At 37.8% G+C, this 19,684-nt stretch overlaps 1 protein-coding gene across 5 annotated transcripts in view; it reads right to left on the reverse strand.

Moving 5' to 3' along the window:
* Positions 1 to 3,457: 3,457 nt before the first annotated feature.
* The window catches only part of LOC113249285 (centromere-associated protein E), a 76,178-nt gene continuing 59,951 nt past the window's right edge, over positions 3,458 to 19,684 (reverse strand). For 4 of the 5 annotated variants that reach the window (XM_057309627.1, XM_057309628.1, XM_057309625.1 and 1 more), the window contains 9 exons: positions 19,095 to 19,292; positions 18,155 to 18,358; positions 17,199 to 17,417; positions 14,802 to 14,981; positions 11,310 to 11,422; positions 9,655 to 9,752; positions 7,823 to 8,006; positions 6,749 to 7,029; positions 3,458 to 3,869 (listed from right to left, as the gene is read on the reverse strand). In XM_057309627.1, the coding sequence (XP_057165610.1) occupies positions 3,775 to 3,869; positions 6,749 to 7,029; positions 7,823 to 8,006; positions 9,655 to 9,752; positions 11,310 to 11,422; positions 14,802 to 14,981; positions 17,199 to 17,417; positions 18,155 to 18,358; positions 19,095 to 19,292 (1,572 nt within the window). In that variant the 3' untranslated portion in view covers positions 3,458 to 3,774. The remainder of the gene's footprint in view (positions 3,870 to 6,748; positions 7,030 to 7,822; positions 8,007 to 9,654; positions 9,753 to 11,309; positions 11,423 to 14,801; positions 14,982 to 17,198; positions 17,418 to 18,154; positions 18,359 to 19,094; positions 19,293 to 19,684) is intronic. The other variant, XM_057309626.1, reaches the window with a different exon arrangement.

The raw sequence follows: 19,684 nt of genomic DNA on the forward strand, positions 1-19,684 counted from the left end.
AGTTTCAAGACGAGGAGGCGCACATTTATATACTATACTTTTGCGTGCTGCCATCTAGTGGACCTCAGGTAGAACGGCTAACTCCAAGGAGAAGGTGAAAAATGGAAAAGCACCTTACAGCTTACTTAGCATATGGAAGTCATTCCCTTCACTTTAATCCAAGTCTTTGTTATTTGTTCGTGCCTGCTCTGTGCTGTTCTAGGATATTAAAAATTTAATGAGTCAGAAATATCATATGGAAGAGAGCAGGGCAATAAAATAGAAGGACCCTAGGTCATTTAAGATAGTCATTAAGATAGGGCCTTCCAGGCCCTTCACTAAGATTGTTTTGAGGGACAGAAATAAGAATTCTCTTGTGTTTAAGGTATAGTTATGGTTGCTTTGTCACACTCTGTCTCTCCTAACACTTGTCCATATTTAGTGGCACAGTGCAGGCACCCTGAGTACACTGAGGGGCAGGGTCCAGGTAGCACTCTGAGCTTCACAGCGCAGACGCTTGAAAGGGACCATGTTGGGGAAGAGCAACAAATGAAGTCTGGCTGAAGAGAGCAGAGACAGTGAGATCGAAAAGGACGAGGTCATGTGTGCTAGGCTTAGTAAGTCACACCGCAGCAGGTGCATACTTGAGCAGAGTGCTTGTGTAGCTTGTTTTGTGCATGTACTATCTACATTGGTTCACTCAACATCCACCCACCTCACTTTCCCCTGCCTTTTATTTTATAAAGGCCAGAAAACAAAACGCTCACATTCCTAGCCTCCTTTGCTGCTAGAGCTGGCCAATGAAATGCAAGTTGAGGAGGATTTCATTTTGGATAGAAAGGCAAGGCCACTCTGAAAGGCTTTCCCTTCTTTTTGCCTGGAATGTGCATCTGCTTTGGGACATGGCAACCATTGTGTGACTTGGTATGAAGTCAGAGGCACCCATCAAGGACAGAGCAGGGTAAGGAAAGGAACCTGATTCCTTGAAGGCAGCCTCTATGCCACAGCCTTAGACTAACTCCTCTGAGATTTTTTTTTTTTTTTGTAAAGATTTTATTTATTTGAGAGAGAGCACGAGCAGGGGGAGGGGGTACAGAGGGGCACATAAAATCTCTGGTAAAACTGTCCCTCATTGCCCTCAGTAGCTTCTAACGGAGTCTAATGATCTCTAATCACACCCAGCTGTGCTCCTTGCTTTAGTAACAATGCTTTTAACTTTTGAGGATTTTAGAATAAACTTTTTGTGGATATGAGAATTCTCTAATCAAGGCCAAGTCTAACACTTCTTTCTTCATGCAAGTTTCTTCAGCTTCCCTTTGTCTCAATTTCCAACAACAATGCTGACTCTGTGACAGACTAAGTAATGCGGTGTTGCAAAAATTTGGTTACCCATCTATATTTTCCATGGACTAAATTTCTTCAAGGCTAGGGACCATATCTTTTTTACTCTTATAGTGCAGTCAGCACATATTGCGAGATGTTTGTTTTCCAACTAAACACGGATTTCACAAAGGCAGTAATTTTTGGTGCCTAGATCAGTGATTGGCACACAGTAAACAGACATTAAATATTTGCTGAGTATGAATGGTAGGCTCTCAATACGTTTCCTGGATGTAATCTTGCCAGGCTCTCCAGAAAATGTTTCCTATGAACAATAATCTATTTGTCTTCTTTGGTCTTTACTTTTCAGATCATTTTAGAATTGTCTGACCATATTACTGCTTTTTAACATTTTTGCATGTTTCATTGTTGACTTTCATCATGGTCCCTTCACAGCCATTTATCACAATACTGAAATCCAGATCATACGAGTTAAGCAACATTCTGAGGGAGATGTCCACAACACGGAAGACTAGAAAGCCCTACCTTTCTTCCTCCCACAGAGACACCAGTTTAAAACAATATACAGACCCAAATAGCTTTATGAGAGCTTTAGTCGATTAAGAAGTCAGAGTACCCTAGGTAAGGGGAGAGCTGAGGACAGCTGCATTGTAATGGGCAAGAAGAGTCATTTCCCTTTACCTGGGGCTCCACCCACCCCACCCCTTGCCCAAGCCATCACAGCTCAGCCTCTGGTTCCTGGTTTCCTCAGGGGATTAGGGGGAAAGAGAAGAGTGGAAAACTAACCCAAAGTTCTGGCTTTTTCTATGGCAGCCCAAAGCACTGATTTCTGCCTTGCCTGACTTGGGAGTGCTGATAGAAATGGCAATAGTTGGCCGAGATGGAGGCTGGAGTGGTTCAGCACAGTTGGGAGAGAGGAGAAGAGTGGAGTATGTGCTTGGTATTCCAACTTTTTGGAGGGCTGTCCAAGACTGATACTTGTCTTGCCTACCTGGGGTGCTAATGGGGAGCTGATATACTTTGGATGCCTGGGGGCCAATGAGAACAAAGGAGAGCAGTGTGGCTTCTTAAGGCAAGAATATGCTATACTGCAGAAAGACACCAGAGGGAGCAAGAGGTCCAGCTCCTAGAAAAGAATCTGGTAAACTTCTCTAATTGGCAAATTAGACCTATAGCCCAGAGGTCACCTCCCCCTAAAAAGGTTTCAGAGAGCCCCAGAATCTCTAACCAGGCTGACAGGTGGAAGTCTTCCTCCGTATGAAGCAGTCCGTAGACTAGAAGAGGTGGCAGCTTTTTCAAATGCATAAACCTCAGCAAAAAATCAGAAGACACACACACACACACACACACACACACACACACACACACGAAACATGACCCAAAGATCCCTTTAAGAATATGATAAAAGTATGGATCCAAGTATCCTAGAAAAATGACAAAGTTATCAAATTAACATAAAATTTCAGAAGTTTTACAGACTGCACGAAGCCCATCCATAGATGCCTTGCGTATCTGTGGGGACTCTGGGTTTAGAAGACTTTTCTACTTTGAGAGAAACTCTGGTGCTATTTCCTCATGTTTGAAATAAAGGGGTAGAATAAATGATTCACGGGGTTCTTCCAGCTGGGAGTAAAATGCAGTAGAGTACAAGTCTGATACCAAACCAACCATTTAGAGTGCTGTCTAGGGGGCTGGTGGGCAACAGAGAAGCGAGAGAGAAAGTCTGATACCAAACCAACCATTTAGAGCGCTGTCTAGGGGGCTGGTGGGTAACAGAGAAGCGAGAGAGAATTTTTGTATTTATTATAACAAAAGAAAGATGAGCCTAGAAAACAAAGAGGTCATAGCACTTTGCTAAACTTAGCAACTTAAATCCAGAAAGCGTGTATATATTCTCATAGCAAAATTCTGAAAGTCAACAAACAAGTAGAGCCAAATATACACTGAGCACCCCACCAAGAAACCATTAATTACTATTACATAGAGTTGCGCTTCAGAACCACTAATTAAACATTTATTGAATGTTCAAGGTACTTAAAAAGGAGTTTATAATTTTGTTAATTAAATGACGCTTTAATGTATGCATTATGTCTTGGAATTAGCTAAGTCATATGTGGATAACATTACATTAATAAAATGAATACATTTTATGTATACACGGAGAGACTGGAAAATGCCTTCAACAACTTTATTCTTTACAAAATATATAAATAAATAAAACAATTCAACTTCGAAAGTATTACCACATTCAAGAAGATATTGCTATCACCATTCTAAATTGCTGGAGTGCATTGATCTGTTCCTTCATCTTCCAATTCTAGTGGCAAAATGAAAACTGAACTGAAATTAAGTTGGACTGTGACAACATTGCCAGGGACAGGCACATAAAGTAATAAACACAGTCATGTCCAAACAGGGAATGCTGGGCCCCCGGAAAAGAGACAGGACAGGAGTCTACTGTGTCCTGCACTCGGGCACGTCTTTCCCAGAGGAGGCGTGCCAAGGAGCGGGCTGGGGATCCACACTCTCCGCTCCAGCAGTTTGCTCTTCTGAGAAGAAACAAAAAGCAAAACAACCCAAAGTAATCTTATTTTAAAAAAAACAACACAAAATTTGAATACAACCGGAAATGGAAACGATGTTAAGACAGCAGACATATGAAGAACGAAAAATGACAATACTATGGTCATTAACCTCCTCATGTTTAGTCATTAAAAAGGTGTATTTCAGTTTATCAGAGGTGGAGAAGTTTATTCCCCATTTCCTCATAGCATCAACTGTTAGAGAAGCCATTTTGTATATAAAACCAAGAAGGTTTTATAATAGTCACTTGAAATTCATCAGTTTGGGATTCAAAGTGGATCAAACACTGATTGAGTCTAATTTTCCTTTGCCCTAATTCTAGGGAAAAAATGCTGTGCTAAACAAATAGCATATATTTTGGAGAATATTTAGTCATTCTTAGAACACTCTGGGGCTTTAAAAAGCACTTCACTGCATTTATGTTTATAAACAATATTCATTTTCAAATGATTATATACATTAAAGTAAATCTCACAAACCCAGTCTTTGCAATTATCTCAAGTTGTTGAGAAAATTTAAGTTAATCTTTTATAATTCAAATTAAAAACTAACATTAAAATTCTTTTAGAATGGTATTTTACTAATTCTGGCTGGGAGTATGCCCTTTAATTCTGAATTGGTCAGTTTTTTTTTTTATTTATAAAGATTTTATTTATTTGACAGAAAGCACACAAGCAGGGGGAGCAGCAGGGCAGAGGGGAAGGGAGAAGCAGACTCCCCGCTCAGCGGGGAGCACGATGCGGCCTCGATCCCAGGATCCTCGGATCATGACCTGAGCTGAAGGCGGATGTCAACTGACTGAGACACCCAGCCACCTCTGAATCGGTCAGTTTTTAATTCATATATTCTTCCAGCATACTCTTTTATTTATTTCACTTAAAGATAGTACCAGAGTGATCCATAGATTGATAAAAAGACTTAGGCATTTCTATTTGTGGTTGAATTAATTCATATCATGCATGTGCCTCTGGCACTATCAGATAAAATCAAAAGGTGATTAAAAGTTTCTCAGTTTTTCTTGGCACCTGGGTGGCTTAGTTGGTTAAGTGTCTGCCTTCAGCTCAGGTCATGATTCTGGGGTCCTGGAACTGAGTCCCACATGGGGCTCCCTGCTCAGCAGGGAGTCTGCTTCTCCCTCTCCCTCTGCCCCTAACCCCGCTCGGGCTCTCTCTCTCTCTCTCTAATAAATAAATACAATCTTCAAAAAAGTTTCTCAGTTTTTCAAAAGACACCTCTAAAATAGTGTGTATGTATGTACATCAAAAGTTCCATGTAAGTGCTAGATAATGGAAGTTCTTTAAATGTTTGTTAAATACTATTCCATAAAGTGAACAGTTCGGAAATTTTTTCAAATTGTTTGGTGCCTTCCTATATCCCCAGCACTTCCAGACTGCTGGCTTGATCTAATTTTGATGTATAGCTGATGAGGATGGACTGATTTCTTCTAACGTCACACAGTGGAGCTCTCACAAACCCTGGCTACCTTCGCTTGGGGCCACAAACGATCTGGCAGCTGCCTCTCTCAGTGTACAGTTTTGTGGCTTTAGATGTTTACGACTGTGCAAGGGCCTTTCTGACAGGCCGATGCGCTGTCCCACGGACACGAGATCAGTGCTGTGTGGTGAGAAGAACGGCAAGAAAGGCAGTATTACAGAGCCTCTCCGCCAACACTCCACACCCCTGTGTCCAGCACCGGGCAGCGCTGGGGGACCTCTGACACTGCCTCCCTCCGACCAGTCAGGCACCGTGCACTACTGACTTGACTCCCAGATCTCCTCTGTCTGTCCCCTTCTCTCCACCTCTCCTGTACCTGCTCGCATCCTCGCTACTATCACCTCTCGCTTGGACAACTGTCATCAACTCTTGCTCCTATTATTTGTTGGTTACCGTATAGCGAAGGTGGTGTGTTCAAAACTTAGAACTCATCACGATCCCCTCCATCATGTTTAAAATCTTTCAAAAGCTTCCTCTACATGCTTTCAGGATAAAGTAAAAATTCCTTTATACTATCTACAAATTCCCACACACCTGGCTCTTCTTCTCTTTGGCTTCACTGCCTCCATCCCCAGCAGCTTGTGTTCACTGTGCTCTGGCCAGCTTTCTTTCAACCCTTCCCCTGGTTACAGTCCCTCCACCTTGGGGCTGTCACTATTCTGTCTGCCTGAAACACTCCTCCCTCCCCTCTTTGTTAAGCTAACTCACGTTAACCTCTTAGATCTCAGCTTCCTTCTTAAGACTTCCTTAACATTCCTGAGACAAAAACCTATTATAAGCCTCACAGTCTTTTACACTCTAGAATTTTACCTGTTTCTATTTTTTGACTACTTGATTACCGTGTGTATCTCCTAGTAGACTGTAAGCTCCCATAGGGTAGGGACCATGTCTGGTTTTGCTTATCAATGTACCATCACGGTCTCATCTCTGACACATAGTTGGAAACCAAATTTTTTTTTGCTGATTGCATGAATTAATAAGTAAATGAAACAAGTCTATGATCTGGCCTGTGTAAAATGAATATAATGCTATTGGAAATACCGGCCCATTGCATTGATAAGAAAGGGTTCTTTAGTAAAAGTTTTGTTTATAGGGTAGTGTTTTCATGTTTCAAGTTGCTTATTTATCTTGGGAAAAGTCGAAGGTTTAAGAGGCAGAATAAAGACTAAACTTGGGGTAAAAAATGATGCACTTTAGAGCTGTGCTTTGGAGAAACTTTCTCACAACAGAAGTCTGTGCACCGTAGCTTGCTCAATTATACCTTGTCTAAGCTTGCCCTTTGGGGCCACAAATTAAAGATAAGTTCTGACAGTTATCCCCCGATTTCCAAAGAACCAGTAGACTCACGTACCTGGGCAAAGGCCTAAACCCGAGTTATCAAAATAGCAAACTGGATGAGGTAGAGACTTTGATCGGCTGTCAAAAAACCAAGACTTCGGTGATTCCCTTGGCACAGGATCTTGTAAATTCTGTTCCTTGCATTGAGATGGCGAATGTGGCCTCTTTTTGGAAGCTGTTCTAGTCACTTTAGGAGACTGTGGAGAATTCTCAGAACTAACTTCTCTTTGAGTCTCTTTTTTAAGGATTCTCTCCTTCCATGTTTTGACCTCATTGGAAAGATGATGATTATTGCTTGAATATAGGAGAAAAAAAAAAAAGACTAAGTCAGCACAATTCCTGAATTTATTCACACAGTACATTCGTTCTCTTTGCACTGGCCACACTGTATGCCTTTCAGTTCCACCAACGGGTTATTCTTCCTGACCGAAAGCCTGTGTACGTGTTGCCTTCTGTCTAGAAGGCTTACCTGTCTCTCCTTTCATCTGGCCTACCTCTTACCCTTTTCCGCAGCTACTCTTCTATCAGTTTCTTCACCATCACCCCTTGCCAGACCTAGATAAGGTCCTATATGTGTTTTTTTGTTGTTGCTGTTTAATAGCACTCATTGCAAAAAATTAGTTGTTTGTATAATTATTTGTTTAATGCCTATTTTTCTTCTATCGTAACATTAGTAAAGTGCTTGGCACAAGATTCTAATCTTTGATAGAAGCCAAATATTGGATTTGTTAGAACTGTTTATAAAGTAAAAGCAAAGAGGCTACAATACTGGACTTAAGGCATTCTCCTTTGACTTGGGCATGCAGATTCGTGGTCTATTTACGCTGCCTCTCAACAGTCTTTGTTTACTTCCTGTTTCTTGGCTAGGTTAAAAATAGGTCAATTGATAGTTAGCAAACATCTGGAATGGGGGTACTACAGTCTTATTCCTTTTAAAAAACATTTATTACATATATTCTAAAAATTACTTTCCCCGTATGCATGAAGGGTTGCCAACTGCAAAAAACACGTATGGGGGTGTATAGACCAAGCTCCCCACATGTAATAGCCAGAAGCATAATTTTGATATCACGTAAGCAGATCTTACCTTAATAGTTCATTCTTTTGCTTTATTAGCTGTTCATTTTGCTGCTTTAACTTAGAGATTTCTTTTTCTAGCCGTATATATTCACTTTTCAAAATAAGAGCTTTTGTGCTTTGTACGATGCCACTACCACCTCCGCAAGTTAAGGGTTTATTTGAAGGCTGAGAGTCCGTACATTCTGATACAACTGTGAGTGAGGCAAATACACAAATAGGTGATCGTTTTAATTATCTCCAAAGTTCAAAACAAACATTACGAAGAGCCACGAGTCACTGCAAAAACCAGAACATCTCAATCACCATGTCCCTAGACGCCATCCTTCCTTCCTCCTTCTGCCTCCCTTCCCAAGACTATTTGATCAACGCTTCTCATTGTCTCTAGAGTCCTCCCGCTTCTCTCCAGCCACCACTTGCACTAGCACGACACTGCTCGCTGGAATCTTCCACTAGGACGGCAGCAGCAGCAATCCCCCCGGTTAGAGCTGTTCTTCACTGGTCTCTCCTCTGCATCAGTGGACACACCGGAGGGCTTCTTACAGCACAGAAGGTGTGTGTGCGGTCCACCACCGGGCATTCGGTGCACTGTAAGTTCTCAACACATCCTTGTTAACCAAACAGAACTCAGAATGATACTAAAGCATCTATTATTAAGTGTTCTATACTACGTGTGTGAAAATACGGTAAGGAGCTGTTTTGTAAAATTGCATAGGAACGTGAGGCGCATATAAAGTGAAACACTCCATTGTGTAACTGATGATCACAAAAGGTACGGTGTGTGCGGGGGATACGCAGTGTCCATTTTCTTTTGAATTACTCCGAGTTCGGATACAGTGTGTACCTGAAAGTCACAAATCAAGAGTAATTATCCTGACCGTTCTGGAACAACAAAGCATGCTCGTTTCTAGTTTTATCCCTTGAAGTTTTCCAGGTAGGGGTGCACTTCTGCAATAGACCCTAGAGAAGTTCAGGCCAAACGTGTACCAGACAACATCTTTAACACTATCTCTTTTTTTTTTTTTAATGAGTGGACAGTAATACACACAAGTATTATCTTTTGTTGGCTTGACACTTAGAATTTTCAGTGTGCTTTCACACACAACTTTCAGTTTGATCCTTACAATATGTGTATATATATAGGCTGGGAGGTCAGGTATTTTCCCCATGGTTTCATATAGCCATGAAGTGAGGGGACCTGCCCTGACTTAGTTCACTGCTTGTTTACTACACAGAGCTGTCCCAAGTACTGCTCAGCATCCTCTCTTTTCAAATGAAACACAAGAGACAGTAATACGGAAAAAGGTACAGGTTGAGGAATGCACATGAGGAAATTTGATCATTAGATTTGAAAATTGTATCTAAGATAAATTTGAAAGACTTTGCAGGTAAGCATCAACTCTATTTTCAGTACTAAGAACATGTAGGATATTATTTCCTTATTTCTATGGTGTGCTGATTGTATTTTTACTGTGCATGTGGTTAAAATCTATTACAACGTGTTTGTATTTTTATCAGGAAGGGTACTTCTACCTTGAAGTTACGTCACTCTTTTATACTACTGAAGATATCTTCACTCTTGTGGAAAGATCTGATAATGCAAAGGTAAAATTCTTATCTTTTAAGACTCTATAACGGATAAATAGTTGAGATTACAAGAAACTAAGGAGATGGCACTGGATAAATATGATCCCAATAAATTCATTTCAAAAATAGTTTTTTCTAAATTAGTGGTTAACAGGTTTATTCTTGACTGTCACATATATAATGGTCTTCCAAGTGTCTAAGTGTATTGAGAAATAAAATGGAAAGGATCTGGAAATATAAGCATTTTCTACTTACTTGAGGTATCTTGGGCTTGTTGATTTCTTCTAAGATTTTCTCTCAATACCCTTATAACTTCTTTCTGATATTCTACAGTGGCTTTTGTAGAAGTGATTCTAATAAGAACAACAACAGAAACATGGAAAAGCTTTGCAACTAATTTTTAATGGAAGAATAAATAGAACTGTTATCAAGAATTTTCTAATGAGATATATCACATTGACATAAAACCCGTAAGTGGCAGTAGATAACCCTCTTGGTTTAAAGTATTTTATAGCTATAACACCATCAAATTGGAAGTATTCTGTTTGGTTGCAGGAGTAATTTTTAAAATTCTTTTTAAATTTCTGGAAGCCCAATAGCTATTAATTGGATATAATTAGCAGAGCATAAAAGTAAAAAGAACTACCTATTTCTACATTGTCAGGGAACAAACCCTGGCTGCAGTTCTAGTTTAATGTTACAAAGGTCAAATTCTGCTCACTGTTCCATAGTAGAAAGTGATATTTTAGGAATTGCTGGCTTAAGTGTTAATCAGCCGTGATAAATCATGAAACTTTCTGCCTTTAGTGACTCTGAGAGTATCTGCTGATTCTATTTTATACTTAAAATTACCTTTCTAAAAAAAAAAAAGATTTATTTATTTGAAAGACACACACACACACACACACACACACACACACACACACGCACACACAGTGCAGGGGGAGAGCCAGAGAGAAACTCAAACAGACTCCGTGCTGAGCCCAACGTGGAACTTGATCTCGGAACCCTGAGGTCACGACCTGAGTCAAAACCAAGAGTTAGACGCTTAACTGACTGCATCACCCAGATCCCCCTAAAATTGCTTTTTTTGTAATGAAGAACTTGATAGGTATAAGTTTCACAAAAACGAATAGTCTTATCAATGGAAGGCTGGTTAGAATGCATGAAACTTCCCACTGCTACTTTTTGGGCAAATTAGGTATCACTGTTATATATTTATAGGAAGAACAAAAAGCATTAGGAGTCAGAAGGAATCTTAAGAAATCATCTAATACAAAACTATCCTTACTGTTTATGAATACAAAGACCAGAGGGATTAAACAGCCTAAATGTGAGGTGATTTAATAATAAGTGGCAATATTATATTTCTAATTCAGTGTCTCTGACTCTGTAAAATGTTCTTTCATTACACTATATCATAAAGAACTTTAGACATGCCATTATATACAGTAGTATATGTAAATAAATAAAAAGAGGTTATGCTTTTGGGTACAAAATACCATAATTTAAAAGGAAATACAATTTTATACAAAAACACAAGAACAAATTAAATGAAGAGGCCCAACAGAAATCTTAGGTGAACTGCTAAACACACACAGATACACATATATACACAGGTTCTTACCATTCATTTTCAAGCATAAAAAGGGCCTTTTTAAGCTGTTTATGTAAGACAGCAAGATGCATCAAAAGACACGGTGCGTTAGTAATTGACCAGAACTATGCTTATTTTTAAAAACTTTGCAGATGTAATGAGAATTTAACAAGTTTAAAATCTGTGGATGTTTGTATTTACTTTTAAAAGCAGTAAAAGTATTTCCATATATTTTAATAAGTTAACCAATGCAAAAAATTTAGAAGGGAAATTTAAGCTATTAAAGTCATGTTCAGTTAAGGCAAAGACATACTCTTTTTCAAACTCTTTGGCATTTTTCATCTTCTCTAGGTCTATTTTCACTAGCTTCATTTTGAGGTCTTCAATTTCTTCTTTATAGGGCTTAGCTCCTAAAGCAACTTTGTCCTAAATTTTTTAGAGAAAAGAAAAATAAAATAATTTCAGAGCAGTTTAAAAGAGCTGTTAACTACCTTGATTTGGTAGGAACATTTTAAAACAGCAAACTCCAAATATATGGAAAGCAGAAAAGGCACAAAATTTAACCCTAAAATGAACAAGTAGATATCTGATGTGAAGTATACAGGAAACTACTGGAAGATAATATGTAATTAGGAACACATGACCTTCATTTGTTAAAACAAAATTTTTTTCCAATTAAAAATGATATACTTAACCAAAATGAAACAGAAAGGTTGAAAACAATGGGTAGACAAACGTAAATCAGGAAAAACCAAAAAGATGTCAGAATGGGAATATAAATATCAAACTAGAACTCAATTTAAGGTACAGAGTATTATAAAGTGTTGTTGGGATATTTGTACTCAAAGATGGTTCAGTCCAGTGCTGTAAATGTATCTACTTTCTACTCAGAGAAAAAAAAAAATCATATGTAAATACATACTTACATATATTTAAACTTTTTTATAAATAGACTTCTATTTTTTATTTTTATTTTATTTTTTTTTTTAAGATTTTATTTATTTATTTGACAGAGAGAGAGAGACAGCCAGCGAGAGAGGGAACACAGGCAGGGGAAGTAGGAGAGGAAGAAGCAGGCTCCCAGCGGAGGAGCCTGATGTGGGGCTCGATCCCAGGACTCTGGGATTACGCCCCAAGCTGAAGGCAGACACTTAACGACTGAGCCACCCAGGCACCCCAAGACTTCTATTTTTTAGAGCAACTTTAGGTTCATAGAAAAGTTGAGCAAAGTACAGATTTCCGATATACCCTTGTTGTGCTCCATCTCCCTCCCCACCCTGCCCATTTCCCCTATTATTAACATCACATTTTGGTGTGCTATATTTGTTACAAATGATGGGCCAATATCGATACATTTCAGGCTGCATTAGGGCCTATTGTTTGCATTGTACATTCTACGGGTTTTGACAAATGTACAATGACATGTTCATCATTACTATATCATACAGAATAGACTCGCTGTCTTAAAAATCCCATGTTCCACCTATTTATCCTTCCCTCCCTCACACCTTCTGGACCATTGGCAATCATTGATCTTTTTACTGCCTCCCTGGTTTTGCCTTTTCCAGAATGTCATACAGTTGGAATCACTCTTCAGATTGGCTTTTTTTAATTAACAGTGTGCATTTAAGGTTCATCCATGTCTTTACGGCTCGATAGCTTATTTCTTATTATTGCTGAATAAATCACTCGTTTCTTTTTATCGCTCTACCACAGCTATACATTGGAGAATTAGATATTGAACAAAAAATAAAACCCATCTAAATAGAGACCTAGAGAGCTCTCTTTATTCCTCCAGGCTTTCCCAACCCAACTCCCATGGAAACGTTTATGCACATACCGCGGCTAGCGAAGACTAAAAAGATGCAAAACCTCCAAAAAATGATAGATGCTCAGCTTAAAGAAATGGATGGCTGGGTAAGTAAGGTAAGCCCATTCCTGGAGGAGCCCACTGCTTGCTTAGTCACAGCACCAGTTCAATGCCCTACCTTCTGAGTCAGATGCTGATATCACGGACTCCCTGCGCATGTGACTGTCTGGAGTGTGGGCAGTTTTGTAAGAAACTGCCAAACTCTCTTTCAAACTGGCTGCCCCATTTGCAGTCCGACCGGCAATGAACTCCTATTGCTCCACCTCCTCACCAGCATTTAGTGTGGTGATTGGGATTTTGGCCATCACGGCATTTTGAGTTACCGTAAGTGTGTAGTGGTATTTTGTAATTCTCCAATGACATATGATGCTGAGAATCTTTTCATATGCTTATTTGTCACATGTATATATTCTTAGGTGGGGTGTCGGCTCAGACCTGTTGCCTATTTTTTAATTGGCTTTTTTTTTTTTTTTATCACTGAGTTTTAAGAGTTCTTCGTATATTTGGGACAATATTCCTTTATCAGATATGTGTTTTGCAAAGATTTTTCTTCTAGTCTGTGCCTTGTCTTTTTATTTTCTTAACTGTCTTTCACAGAGCATTATACCCTTTTGCCAAAATCCTCTGATGACTTCCCATCTCACTCAAAATAAGCCGAAGTTCTTATAACAGACTGTGAGACCGTTTATGATTTGACTGTCTGCTACTTCTCACCTTATTTCCCACCTCTACCTCCTTGCTCACTCTGCTCAGGAGACACTGGCTTTCTTGTTTCTTAAACATACCTACACTTTTTGTGATTTCCTTTGCCTGGAAGATCCTTCCCTTACCACACAGCTCACCCATCCCCTCAAGTCATCTTAGTGGTGTGACTCTCCTCAGCTCTTTATAAGATCATATCTGCTTCCCTCACGCTCCCACTTTCACCCAGTACCCACACACCATTTTGTCTAGCTTCATTTTTTTCCCATCATACTTTTTACCATCTGACACACATATATACTTGCTTATTTTCTCTCTTCCTGAACCAGAATGTAAGCTCCTTGAAGGAAAGGAACACTTTTTATTCCTTTCCACTGCTGTACACATGACATCTACAACAATGACCAACATATACCGCATACTCAACAAATCTATCTTGATTGAATAAAAATGTGATTTGACATATTAAATAATTACTCTCAAAAATTCTAAAGCTTTACAATTGATTTTCTTGGTTTTTAGCTTTACATTTAACAAAATTGAGATTGTTTTTTATTACCTCTCTGTTTCATGTCTTAATGAACGGACCAGAACTTTTAGAACAATGTTAAAATGATGAAAGGAGCAGACATTCTTGACTTGTTCTTAATTTTAACTGAAATGAAGAGATAGCAAACTTAAGGGCCTATCAGGGTCAGACTCAAGCAAAAGAAGTGTGAGAAGGGCTAGAGTTCAAACAAAGAGCTGTGGTAAGGATGTGATGAATGAAGGTATGATTTGTGTAATGGCATTCAAGGTCAAAGACAAATTACTATTCCCCCTAAAGTGAATAGGTCAGATTCAGAGGCTACCAGGTGGGGCTCAATAATGGGATAAAAAAAAAAAAAAAAAAAAAAAAAAGAATTTAAAAATGTACTTATCTAATAAAGAGTAAATATTTAGATGAGCTTTTTCCCTGAAAAATGAAAATATACATTTTAAACTATAAGGAATATTTATATACCTTTTAAAAAGTAATTTTTCTAGGAATATAGAAAATAATCATTATTTTACATGAAAATACACTCTTGCATTTCATTTCTAAATTTCCACTTGCTTTTTTAAGCTTGAGTACTGAACTTCAGACGTTACATAAGTAACAGGAAGTTCAAGATCGGAGTTCCAAATTACCCACCAAATTCAACAGTAAAAGAAAAAAAATCCTTTTATTATAAAATGAGTTCGTTAAGTTACCTGAAGTACTTGGATCATTTCTTTTGCTTTTTCAAGGCATTTATTTGATTCATTAACTTGAGCTTTTGCTATTACGTTATTAGTCATCTCAAGTTCTTTCTGCATCTTTATAATCTTGCTTTCCTTGTGTGTAGCACTTTCTTTGGCTTCACGCAGTGAAGTTTCCAGCTTCTGAATTTTCTGTTTGAAAAAGCACACATATATGAGGTGTGCCATGCAGGCAGAATCACAGTATATAAGACAAAGATGATCATACATAGGCATTAATGTTTCAGACTGCTTTAACAAAGGATAGAAGAGACACCAAATGTCACTCAATTTACCCATGTATTATTTTCTTTATTTAGAAGCTGATGATTTTTGTATTAAAAAAGACCCAGGGGCGCCTGGGTGGCGCAGCGGTTAAGCGTCTGCCTTCAGCTCAGGGCGTGATCCCGGCATTCTGGGATCGAGCCCCACATCAGGCTCTTCCGCTATGCGCCTGCTTCTTCCTCTCCCACTCCCCCTGCTTGTGTTCCTTCTCTCGCTGGCTGTCTCTGTTAAATAAATAAAATCTTTAAAAAAAAAAAAAAAAAAAAAGACCCAAATTTTATGTTATAAGGTTTAGTGTTATTTTATTAACTAGTTAGTATGGTGCCTGTTTAAATTAATTAATTGTTTAAATTAACAGTTTAAATTAACACCACTTAAAAGAAATACACTTGTTAACTAACTCTTTAAGTAATGCATATAACTACTCTTTATTTTTATTACCTAGTTTTTAAATTAAAACATATAGGTATGTAAGAAAATTCGAAGGCATATAATGAAGGGTAAGTTTCCCTGTCTCAGAACCCCAGCTGACCGTGCAGCAACCACTACTAAACTCTTTCAAGTATATCCTTCCAGAAATTTTCTATGCCTATCTGAGCATTTGTGAATATAGAGTTATAAAAACAGTCAGTCATACATACTACAGTCAGTCAGTAGAGCATACTGAATATACAGTTTTTTTTTTTTTTAACTTGGCAATATATTTTCCAGATTTTTCCATTACCAACACATAGAGATCTCTCCACCTTTTTGTTTTCATGGATATGTATGTCCTGTTTCTTAGAGGTACTATAAATTAGTTAACCTATCAACTGCTAATGAACATCTATTTCCAGTCTTTTGCAAGTAAAAAAATACCTGAATTTAAATACCTGAATTTGTCTGTATTTATAAGATTATTCACCTACACACACATATACAGGTTTTCCTAGAAAATGTCTGTTTCTTCTTGGCCCATCCAGAATTTATTTTTGTTTAAGTGAGTGAGGTAGAAACCCAGATTTATTTTTTCCCAGGTGGCTAGCTGGTTGTCTGGAATCAAACATTAAGTAAATCATCTTTTCCCCACCGAGTAGGCTGTTACCATTATCAAACACTGAATATTTTCCTCCTTGAATGTACTGCTGAACTCTCTACTCTGGTCTACTGCTCTATTTGTCTCTTTCTGTATCATTACCAAACTGTTCTATGCTACTCTAATTTGTCATAATTACTAAAGCAATGGCATATAATAATTATCTGATAGGGTATTTTCTGGGATTACTGAAGACGGAATTTCCTCCTGCTTCTTTATTGCTTTGGTTGATGGGTTCAATATTTCTGCTATTTTTGTCTCCACCAGCTATTGAGGTCTGTAGGGATTAGCAAATCAATAAACTGTACTAGTGACCTTCTAGTTTCCACTGGTAATTGATTATTAAACTGGTGGTTGATATTTTAAGTATTTATTTTGGTAAAAATGATAAATTATGATTTACTCTTAGGTTCTTTACTAAGTTATTTTGTGAGCTAACAAAATAAAATAGCATGTTTGCTTCACAGATTCCCAAATAAGGCTAGTTATTAAATTAACTGAATCATTCAAATAATGTATTGATTCTTGGCTACAGGTTTATCTGCATAAAGACATCTGTTATATTTTTAGCCTCTTCCATTTTAATTTTGATATAACATTAACCAATATTAAAGACTTTGATGATAACTAGAGAAAAGATGAATTGCCCTTTCCCTCTAAGCTAGTTCTATAAATAGACAGATTATAGTTCAATAAAAAGTTACATGATTGAAGAAATTTATAATGTACAGTAATGGCACTTTAAGCAGCATATGTATCTCTTAACCAAATTAAGCTATGAGTTACTTCTGTTTTAGAATTTAAAGGGAAGATCTCATATAATAGATACAGTTCTGTACTTGAGTGATAGCCACAATAGAACTAAATTTAAAAAAGAAGCCCATCACACAAACATGGTCCATGTTCCCTAATACATTTAATACTATAATTTTACTCTGAAATGTTATATAAAATGCATTTTTAACTGATCAATTTGCAAATTGAAAAACATCTTATAAGAAATCACATACCTCTGTCGTTAGTTGTGTGGCTCTTGATGTAACATGGAGATTCTTATTGTCTTCTGTAGCAGAATGAACAACAATATCAGGCGTCAGGGAGATCTTCAAAGTTTGGTAGTTTTTAAATAGTTGTTCATTTTTCTCTCTCACTGATTTCAGGTCACGTTCCCATTTTCTGGCTATGGTAGCATTTCTTTCTTCAAATTCTGTAGATTCATTCATTATAGCCTATTGAATAGTAAAACACCATTCTAGCTCTCTTTGCTCCAACTGCACGTACAACAGGCAACTTTGACTACTGTATATTTTACCAAGTATATGAGACAGGGATTACTTCAGAGAGCAGAATGAATATTCTGATCAGTGGAAAGTAAAACAAATTAACAAGCTGGCCTTAAGCAATGTGGGTTCTTGTGAATCTGTATACTAGAGCCAGTCACTTTGGGAACAACGCTATATACATCTCTGAACGTCAGAGTTGAAGATCAGTGCATAAGACAGTAATACCACCAAGATGAAAAGTACATCTCAGAGAAGTTGCTGGACAGGCTTGTCTACGGCACGGCCACAGCTGCTGCCTGTAGCCCTGAAACAGGCTCATGTCTCACTCTGTCTGAGGCTACTTGGGGGAAAGGCTCAGTTCCTACAGAAGCAGGGAGAAGTGAGAAAGGAAAGAGGATTCAAGATTCCCTAAGAGGAAATTGATTATTACACCCCAAGATTTTATCTTCTTTATACATGTAAGTGGATATTTTTAATTATCTTAAGGAAGCATACATAACATGTTAGAGGAAGAACATGTTTTACCCAGTTTTTTCAAACAAAAAAATAAAGTATATACAAATAAATTAAAGAAGCATACCTAAGATTAAGTTGCTCTAAGTCTTTTTTAAGAAAAAGGTAGAAAAATTAGAGCAAACAACAAAAAGAGTGAGGTAGCACACACACACAAAATCACTACTTACAATTATTTTCTTATTATAGAAGTTATTCACTTGACAAATCTTATCATTTTCTTTTTGGATGCCATTTTTAAGCTTTTCTATATCAAAATGAGTATTCAACCATTCTTCCAAAAACTGGGTTATTTCTTTCCTATTACTTAGCACTTGCTGAAATTCAGTCTTTATGCAGTGGGAGTCATTTTCTGAAAGATCTTTGAGAATTTCCTGTTTGAAAAATAAGTATTGAATTGCCTGAACATTAAGAGAGTTATCTTTTTTATCTAAATATCACATAAATATCATGAAAAGTAGAAAATACCTTACTGAACTCTCATTCTTAATATTTTGAGTATTTTGAAATAAACATAATTCTAATTATTTTAGTTGTATTAGAAATATAATTCTAATTTAAAACTCTGTTCTAGTGATTTGAATAATACAAGTCTGGCAGTATAAGCTATGTAAGGAATGTCTACAAATTCTGCCTGTTAGAATTAAGAACCATCAACACTAAAACTATCTGTGACCACTAATCACAACATAGGCAGTGCTTCTGCACATAGCTTTTCTGTGCACCCAGGCCTTCATGCATGTCGGGGACTGGATGCCAGCCTCACACTGCTGGGTGAGAGCAACACACTCCACGAGGAGTTGTTGTAATAAAATCGTTCCTGACTCCCAGCCACAGATCTGGGACGTTTTAGAAAGCATTCGGAAACTCATCCTGGGCTTCTATGGATTCCCACTTGTTGGTACTAAATCTATTTTTCTGTATCTGTGGAGTCCTGAAAGGCAGCTGGCTAGTCCATTATGTGGCACTCTTCACATCTGGCCAGCTGTCAACCTGCAGCCTATTTTTAATTTCCGGAAAATGAAAATGGTTCTAAGCACATGAGAAGGTACCTTATCTATATGATAAAAAGGCCTAAAATCTAATTAAACCACTTAAAATAAATTATACCTCAATATGTAGATCCATATTCTGGCTCAATTTGAGGTCCGTTAATTCTCTGGATGGCACATCATAATCTTGTTGAAGGTGCTGTATTTTAATTAGCAGTTCATTTTGCTTTTCCACTTCATCAATAAAAGCCACTTCAAATTTATTGATGCATTCATGTTGTTCTTCCTTTGTCTTTGTCACATGGCTTAACACATACTTGTAGAAAAGCATTAAACAAATTGGGAAGTGAACCTTTATCACATTCACAGGAAGTTTTAAACCCTCAAGACAAAGAGGTGGGATGGCATCTCTTGTTTATCTTTATCCCCTGGTAAGTGAGGAAGAAGGAAAGAGCCTCTCTCTAGCCCCAACTTTCTCCTCTCAGTATCTTGGGAGAATAATTTCCAGACTTCAAGTTCCTTATTTTGGATTCCCTACTGGATACACCTTATGGATGTCCTACAGTTACTCAGATTCACTGTTAAAATGTAACATAATCTCTTTCCCTATGAAGTCATCTTTCTCTTCTGCTCACTTTTTGGTTAACCGTATCACCAATCATGCAGGTATCCCAGCTAGACGCCTGAGATTCATTTTCCACATTCTCT

Source organism: Ursus arctos, unplaced genomic scaffold, assembly GCF_023065955.2.
Source record: "Ursus arctos isolate Adak ecotype North America unplaced genomic scaffold, UrsArc2.0 scaffold_9, whole genome shotgun sequence".
Taxonomy (NCBI): domain Eukaryota; kingdom Metazoa; phylum Chordata; class Mammalia; order Carnivora; family Ursidae; genus Ursus; species Ursus arctos.